The sequence below is a fragment of the Octopus bimaculoides genome, chromosome 27 (assembly GCF_001194135.2).
Source record: "Octopus bimaculoides isolate UCB-OBI-ISO-001 chromosome 27, ASM119413v2, whole genome shotgun sequence".
In the NCBI taxonomy this organism is placed as follows: domain Eukaryota; kingdom Metazoa; phylum Mollusca; class Cephalopoda; order Octopoda; family Octopodidae; genus Octopus; species Octopus bimaculoides.
This window is the reverse complement of record NC_069007.1, coordinates 14,317,265-14,326,364: the sequence shown is the minus strand read 5'-3', so window position 1 is coordinate 14,326,364 and position 9,100 is coordinate 14,317,265. Positions and strand designations below refer to the sequence as shown.

The window sequence follows — 9,100 nt, the reverse complement described above, 5'->3', positions numbered from 1 at the left end:
CATGTGGTTGGTAAGCAAGCTACTTACCACACAGCCACTCCTACGCCTAGAAAATATGGAACGCTTCACGAATTTGCGTGTCATCCTTGCGCAGGGGCCATGCTAATCTTGTCTGTATTGTTCCAATTTTAGTATGTAACAAAAACATCTTTAAATGATTATTCCGGAGCATATTCACCATCTACTTCAGTTACTGCTTCCCATTTGCTTGGCAGACGGTCAGACCGTCATTCAAAGATGTTTTTGTTAAATTTTGTTATTGTTTTCGTTGAATAAGATTTGTTGGAAAAAAGCCGCAATATTTATGCACCAACCCAATACTAGGCTTTTAAAAAATAAGTCCTGGTATCAATTTGTTCGACTAAAACCCTTCAAGGCGGTGCTCCAGCATGGCCTCAGTCAAATGACTGAAACAAGTAAGAGAATAAAAACATATCAGATTAGTATCCAAACAAGATCATTTCAAATATGACAGAAGGGTCACTAATAGGTACAATTACAGCATGGGAGACGTGTTAACCATTCAAAAACAACACACAGACTGTTAACTTCACTTAAACATTTATTATTTGGTATCAAAATCTTCATTGCACCAACTGCAACCTTATCACTGATGCAATTCCACTGCATCTAATCTTTAATATTTGATTTACAAAACAAGGCTTTCTCATATTTCACAGTCGGTGGCACGTAAAAAGCACCCACTACACTCTCGGAGTGGTTGGCGTTAGGAAGGGCATCCAGCTGCAGAAACTCTGCCAAATTAGATTGGAGCCTGGTGTAGCCATCTGGTTTCACCAGTCCTCAGTCAAATCGTCCAACCCATGCTAGCATGGAAAGCGGACGTTAAACGACGACGATGATGATGATGATGAAATGGTTACCCTCTAGTGTGCTTTCGTTGGTGTTTTTTTAAGAGACTGTTTGTGATAAATGTCTTAGCACATATTCCACAAGAATAAGGCCTTTCTCCGGTGTGTACCCTTCTATGAACGACAAGATGGGAATTAATAGCGAAGGATCTTCCACATATTTCACAGTGAAATGGTTTCTCTCCAGTGTGTACTCGTTTGTGTATTTTTAAATGACTGTTAGTGATAAACGACTTCTCACAAATATCACAAGAATAGGGTGTTTCTCCAGTATGAATTTTTTTGTGAACACCAAGTCGAGCATTAACAGAGAAAGACTTCCCACAAATATCACAATGGAATGGTTTTTCCCCAGTGTGAATACGCTTGTGGATAACAAATTTTGAATTTTCAGTGAAAGATTTACCACAGATTTCACAGTGGAATAAATTTTCTCCTGTGTGTATCTTCATGTGCTTCGTCAAGCCACTGTTAACCATAAACGATTTGCCGCACACTTCACAATGATATGGCTTTTCTCCAGTATGACTACGTACGTGAATAACAAGACTTGAATTCACAGAGAACGATTTCCCACAAATTTCACAGTGGAAAAGTTTTTCTCCGGTGTGTGTTCGTCTGTGTTTAGCTAAATCACTGTTAGCGATAAAAGTCTTCCCACATATTTCACAAGATACAAGTTTCTCTCCCGTATGTATTCTTTTGTGCTTTGTCAAGTCACTGTTTTTGATAAACGATCTCCCACAAGTTTCGCAACTATAAGGCTTCTCTCCAGTATGTATTCTAATGTGTACTACAAGATTCGAGTTAACAGAGAAAGATCTTCCACATATTTCACAGCAAAACGGTCTCTCTCCAGTGTGGATTCTTCTGTGAGTGGTTAAATTAGTGTTTTTCATAAACGATTTTCCACATATCTCACAGTGAAATGCTTTTTCTCCACTGTGTATAATTTTGTGTCGAGTTAAAATGCTTTTAGAAACAAAAGAATTTCGACAAACATCACAATGAAAGGGCTTTTCTCCAGTATGACTACGATTATGAATAATCAGTTTTGAATTATCAACGAAAGATTTTCCACAGATTTCACAATGAAATAGTTTTTCTCCGGTGTGTATCAAATTGTGTCTTGTTAAAATATTCTTGGAGACAAAAAATTTTCCACAGACATCACAGCTATAGGATTTATTCCCACAATTATTAATGTCATCCATATTAATTCTTGATTAATAAAAACATGGGTCAGTCACTTTTCAGGAGACTTCGTTTACATATGTAAAAATTGGTTTCAAATTTTGGCACAAAGCCAACAAGTTCGAGGGAGGGGATAAGTCAATCCCATCGACCCCCAATATTCCATCCATAAATAATCGGTTGCAGGTTTTCTGGTGAAGTTTGTATTCTACTTCAGGTTGTAATGGAATACTCAGAACAGCACAACTGCAAAGAAGGAAAAGATATGATGTAAAATTGATGTCTGAGAAAGTAATGTGATCGTGTACATATATATGCTTGCATGCTATCTTCAAAAACTTACAATTGTTCACCACGGGTAGAAAGTAAGTACACAACGTGTGTTGTAACAGCAATACAAATAATATATACTCTAGTCCAAGGGGTTTTCAAACTGTGGTCCGCGGACCACAGGGAGTCTGCAAGGACAAGACAGGGGGTCCGTGGACAGCAAATACTTTTTATGGGCAATTTGATTTTATATATGTTTTTTAATCGAAATCTTTTAATTAACAATAAACCTATTTGTTAAATACTGCTAAATAAATAAATGTAAAAATATGTTATTTTAAGCAAATATTTATGTATAAATTTCATAAGCGTTTATAAGAGGGTCCCTAAGGTAAAGCCTGAAATATAAAGGGGTCCGCAAGTCAAAAAGTTTGAAAACCCCTCATCTAGATATTAAGTCAATAAGAGCTAAGAAAGATAATTACTTATTAGCAGGTGCTTAAAAACTGTTTACCCTGTCCTCTAAAACAAGGAGCAACCAATTAACGAGGTGACGTTGTTAGTAACGAAATGAAATAATTAAACAAGCAGGTGATGGAATAATCGATCGTGAGGGTCTTAGTTAAATAGCAACAGGGAAGATCTCTGCAATGCACGGCGATTCAGGTCACGTCGCGATGGTATATATAAAACGTATTGACATTCTTACAGAACAAATATATATCAAAAGGAAATCCAAGAATGCCACTAATTTGAATTTTCCTCAACAACCAAGCGCATTTACAATACAATGTATATTATTTATAAAACATTTCACAACAAGATTTACCATCAAGATGTAGGACAAGATACAGCAATAGCATGGGGTTCAGAGGTCCACAGCTCTTCAATATCCCCCCGAAGGACCTGAGAGACCTGCATGCGGTGGATGTAGGTGTCTTCAAGATGAGGCTGGACCTCTTCCTGTTAGGTGTCCCAGATGAACCAACTTCACGGCAGGAGGTGCAGATGAGGGCAGCTGCATCAAACTCTCTCATGCACCAAATGTCAATTCCCGAAGTAAAATTCGTGAAGTAAAATTATGTAGCAACACCAAATGGCGGTGCCCCCAGCATGGCCACAGCTCATGAGCTGAAACTAGATAAAATGGAAAAAAAAACAAAAAAAAACAGCCTTGTCACATTCTATATCACACTGACTCTCTCTGAAAATCATGTTACGGGTACGCGTGTCTGTGGAGTGCTCAACCATTTGCACGTTAATTTCAAGAGGCTATTCCGTTGATCTGATCAACCGGAACACTAGTCGTCGTTATCGACGGAGAACCAGGCCACAACAGTCAGGCACGTTTCGTCTGCTACTGTGGGCATATACAGAGGTAACATAACAGTTATATACACGAAGTCAACCTTCGGAAATTTTCGTATGAGAATCGTTGCAAAAGAAGTACCCATAAAACAAAACAAAAACCCGATCTTTAAATAAGCAGGGAGCGTATGTTAACCACAAACGTTCATGCCTACATTAATGTGATCTTAATATGATAATTACACGATTTAATTGATTAAAAAAACTCACTTAAATCTAAGTTACTGATAATTTTTCCCTCGCCTCAATGGAATCGGTGAAATATGTCAAAAGTTCCTAACATAATTTAATGCATTTAGAAACACGCTCAATATGATGTGTCGTTTATATCCAACGCATGGTAAATTTTAAAAGAATCACCAATTAAAATAACTATTGGGTATCAATGAGGGAGCCTTTACGTGTTTATTCAGCCAACCAAAAATAGTCGCCAAATTTCTCTTCAAGCATACCCAACTACTTTAATTAATTGAGATCGAAAGATCGCGCAGTGGCATCCTCATTAATATTCGATAATTATTTTACTGGATGATGTACATTTGGTTTATTATGGGTTGGATACAAAAACTGGCATTCCGTCGGTCACGACGATGAATATTCCAGTCGATCCGATCAACGGAACAGATTCCTCATGAAATTAACATGCAAGTAGCTGAGCAGTCGACAAACGCGTTACCCTTTGAGGGGTTCTAATGGAGATTCAGCGTGACACGGAACGTTATAAGGCCGGTCCTTCCAATTACAGGTACAACACATTTTTGCCGGATAAGTGGACTGCAACAACGTGAAATATGGTGTCTTGTTCAAGGACACAATGCGCAACCAGGAATCGAATTCACAGTCTTACTATCGTGTACCGAATACCCTAACAATTGAGCCCCGCGCTTTCACGGTTGGATATGAACAAAGAAGAAATTGGTAGAACTGAAAGTGTTTCTGAATGTATTAAATTATGTTAGGGACTTATAACTTATGTCACCTATATCATTGAGAGGAGACAAATTACCCTCTACACCGCCGGCCTAAATTCATTAAATTATCTCATGCTAAGCTACCTTGTGGATAAACCCCACTCAGTTATTTTCAACTCCCCCCATCCTTTTACTTGTTTCAGACATTGGACTGTGACCGTGCTGGGGTACCACTTTGAGGAAGTTTTAGTCGAACCGACAACACGAACGAACAAAATTTTGCTACTGTTCTGAGCCAAGGGAGACAACTCGTGTCATTTACTCCACAAGTATTCCTAGAATCTAAATCGATTTTTATCAAAAGAAGGAAGATGAATAAAATCACACGCACCAAAAGATATTTTAAAAGACAAAAAAAAACAAATGATTTACAAGGCAATAAACTTAAAAACAAAAAGGCTGGAACATGTCAAATAAACAAACGGTTGAAAAATACCCACGGCCTGTATGGGCTTTTAAAAAATACATCGCAAGGGGTAAAAGATTTGCCACTGTCAAGCAAAAACACATTCCATAAAGCCACTCGAATGCGAGGAAATTGTCATGGTTCCCACATACCTTGGTCGCCATGTGACAAAAGTAAAAATTAAAGATGTTCCCCCCTGAGGTAGAAATACGCTGGCTGGTGTAAGGCGATCTGCTGATTTTGAAGAAGCAATTAACATCCTAGAAATTGCCTTCCTAGAGCAGCAAAACTGGGTCGGATATGGGGTCAAACTCTTGATCCAAGTGGATCAAGAGACGATCAAGTCCATCCTAGACCTAGTAAAACAGACGGGCGACACAAACTTACGTGGCCGTTGAAGGCAGAAGGCCACGTTGTCACCTTTGTGGTGGGTGAATATAGCAAGGATGGTCCACATGAATGACGGATCCCTTTTGAGCATGAACCTATAGAACAAAAAGAGAAAGGGCGCTTTGCTCTCGTGGTTTTTTCCGAGGTTACTGTGGGGTTTTTTTCATTCCACGGATAACCTTATTCAGTGTTTTAGTTTATTCCCCTTTTGAGAATTTCAGTTGTTAAAACGATACATTGTTATCTTTTGTGTGCACGTTACAAAACGTTTTCGATCCCTATTGATCGCTTTTGAAAAGAAAAATTCTACATTGTATTGTCCCCTCTGCGTTCGGCCCTTCTTGGCTTAATAAAGAAATCTATCTTTCTACACATTTTTGAAGTAAATGCTTTCCCTTTTGTTAGAATTCAGACAATATGTACATCAAGTAGTAAAGATTCTTGTGTTCTGCTATTCTATTCTACTTATCTATTTTCGATTGAATATATTTTTGTTTACTTAAGAATTGGAATTTTGGAAAATAAGTTTGGATCTTTTTTAAAACGGGGGCCACATTTTTCATTAACGAAACACTTTGAAACTTGGAACACTGGTAGAATGTGTCATATAAAACATCTTTTTCTCTTAGTCTTCTTTAAAAAAAAAGAAATCCATAAATTATTCTATGTTAAAGTTGTCGGATTTCTGTAATTTCAACCAATCACTGACGTCTATTCAGCCGATATACATTAAGTGCCGACTACATAAACAAACGATTCTGAAACAATTAACCCTAACCCTAACCCTAACCCTAGGGTTAGAGTTAGGGTTAGGGTTAGGGTTAGGCTTAGGGTTAGGGTTAAAGCAAATTTAAAATGAAAAAAGCAAATAAAACGAAGAATCGTTTGTTTATGTAGTCGGCACTTAATGTATATCGACTGAATGGACGTCAGTGATTGGTTGAAATTATCGAAATAAGACAATTTTTTACATGAAATAAATTCGAATACAAAAATATTTTTCTGTTCTATAACACAAAATAGATAAGTATACGAAGTTTGAAAGTCTTTCGGTACCAAAAACACTACGTAAAACATTAATGAAAAATGTGGCCCCCGTTTTAAAAAAGATCCATAAGTTTTTTTACAACCATAATTTCCATTTTTGTTTCCGTGAAATTATAAACAGAAAATTCAAGAGATTTGGCTGTTATTTCTAGCATGTGGAGAGACAATTTTATAGACTTAATACATGGTACTCTCTCTCACTCTTCGACTCACCCTCTTTTTCTCTCTTTTGAAAGTATAGAGAAGTGGGTTATACATCATTAGATGTACACCTGCCTTCCTATATAAAATTAAGAATTAACGGAACGCTGAACTCCAGACTATCAACATAACAATATTTATTTTAAGGTGGTTAATATACATCTTTAGCTCTTGTTTGAAGAGACGTCTTCTGTGTGTGTGAGCATGGTTGTTGGGACGTTGGTATGTAGATGTGAGCGAGCTGTCTAGCGTAAGTTCGAAAGATGGAGACAGACAGCTAAACACGTCCTTGCTCAATCGCTGGCCAGCAAGAAAGAGACAGAATGAAGCGGGAAAGCTTGGTTGTTGAATTCCACGCATGCGCACACCGTTACTACAAAAGCATTACAGACGGGCTAAGTAACAGAGGTAAAAAAAAAAATTATGTGTGGTAAGTAGCTTGCTTACCAACCACATGGTTCTGGGTTCAGTCCCACTGCGTGGCACCTTGGGCAAGAGTCTTCTACTATAGCCTCGGGCCGACCAAAGCCTTGTGAGTGGATTTGGTACACGGAAACTGAAAGAAGCCCGTCGTATATATATATATATGTTTGTGTGTTTGTCCCCCCACCATTGCTTGACAACCGATGCTGGTGTGTTTACGTCCCCGTAACTTAGCGGTTCGGCAAAAGAGGCCGATAGAATAAGTACTAGGCTTACAAAGAATAAGTCCCGGGGTCGATTTGCTCAACTAAAGGCGGTGCTCCAGCATGGCCGCAGTCAAATGACTGAAACAAGTAAAAGAGTAAAGAGTGGTGTGCTGGGAAAGAAGGCAAAGACTTGGCAGCTATTTTTCTTTGTGCTTCTGTTCTGTTCGCACTTGTCAGACAAAATGCTGAGTGATATTTCTTCTGGGTCTTCCCATTCTCAGTTCTAACGCCACCAAGGTCAACTGCCTTTCATCTTTTTGGAATCAATAAAACAAGTACCAGTCGAGTACTGGTTTCAATGTAACCGATTTGCTCACATTACACAATATTTCAGGTCTCTCGTCTATAGAAGAAAGAATTACTTCATACATTGGTAGTGAACAGCTACCAATTTTCTAAGCCAGGATTCAAAACCTAAACCTAAGCTGACCAGAGAGGGAAAATCCTTCGCTTTTTCTTCACCCAATTTAGTTACAAATACTATAAAAATGCAACAGCAATTAAGTTCCTTTTCTTTGGTTGCTCAGCATCGGATCTTTTTTAAAACGGGGGCCACATTTTTCATTAACGAAACACTTTGAAACTTGGAACACTGGTAGAATGTGTCATATAAAACATCTTTTTCTCTTAGTCTTCTTTAAAAAAAAAGAAATCCATAAATTATTCCATGTTAAAGTTGTCGTATTTCTGTAATTTCAACCAATCACTGACGTCCATTCAGCCGATATACATTAAGCGCCGACTACATAAACAAACGATTCTGAAACAATTAACCCTAACCCTAACCCTAGGATTAGGGTTAGGGTTAGGGTTAGGGTTAAAGCAAATTTAAAATGAAAAAAGCAAATAAAACGAAGAATCGTTTGTTTATGTAGTCGGCACTTAATGTATATCGGCTGAATGGACGTCAGTGATTGGTTGAAATTATCGAAAAAAGACATTTTTTACATGAAATAAATTCGAATACAAAAATATGTTTTCTGTTCTATAACACAAAATAGATAAGTATACGAAGTTTGAAAGTCTTTCGGTACCAAAAACACTACGTAAAACATTAATGAAAAATGTGGCCCCCGTTTTAAAAAAGATCCCATTTTTGCCAGCTGAGTGGACTGGAGCAACGTGAAATGAAGTGTTTTGCTCAAGAACACAACGCGTCACCCGGTCCAGGAATCGAAACCACAATCTTACGATCAATATGCTGAACACTCTAACCACTAAGCCACGCGCCTCCACTGTTGATCAATGTGTGAGATTAGATTTATCGCCCTCTCTATAAACCTAGACTTTATAGTAATAAATTCTGTCTTTAGTAGTGATACACAGATGAAGCTAATTCCCACACACAATGGACTACAGAACTAAAGATGATTTGTTTACAGCAACAACAAACAAGCTGTGTACACAAACATGTTGTTGGCACTCCGTCTCTTACGACGTCGAGGGTTCCAGTCGATCCGATCAACGGAACAGCCTGCTCGTGAAATTAACGTGCAAGTGGCTGAGCACTCCACGGACACGTGTATCCTTAACGTAGTTCTCGGGGATATTCAGCGGGACACAGTGTGACAAGGCTGACCCTTTGAAATACAGGCACAACAGAAACAGGAAGTAAGAATGAGAGAAAGTTGTGGTGGAAGAGTACAGCAGGGTTCGCCACCATCCCCCTGCCGGGGCCTCGTAGAGCTTTAG

The 9,100-nt window shown here is 38.3% G+C and overlaps 1 protein-coding gene and 1 non-coding gene across 3 annotated transcripts; both read right to left on the bottom strand.

Annotated features, from left to right (window-relative positions):
• Positions 1-49: 49 nt before the first annotated feature.
• Positions 50-152, bottom strand: LOC128251018 (U6 spliceosomal RNA). Its single transcript, XR_008266927.1, has one exon. It is a non-coding gene; the product is annotated as a U6 spliceosomal RNA (small nuclear RNA).
• LOC106878773 (zinc finger protein 665) lies at positions 107-6,180 on the bottom strand. 2 transcript variants are annotated; one of them, XM_014928101.2, is made up of 2 exons: positions 3,915-6,180; positions 107-2,312 (listed from the first exon to the last, which is right to left on the bottom strand). In XM_014928101.2, the coding sequence occupies exon 2, from the start codon at positions 2,084-2,086 to the stop codon at positions 881-883; it is 1,206 nt and encodes a 401-aa protein (XP_014783587.1). In that variant the 5' UTR covers positions 2,087-2,312; positions 3,915-6,180; the 3' UTR covers positions 107-880. The 2 variants fall into 2 exon arrangements, with proteins under 2 accessions (XP_014783587.1, XP_014783588.1); XM_014928102.2 differs by lacking the exon at positions 3,915-6,180 and adding an exon at positions 3,166-3,902.
• Positions 6,181-9,100: the final 2,920 nt, after the last annotated feature.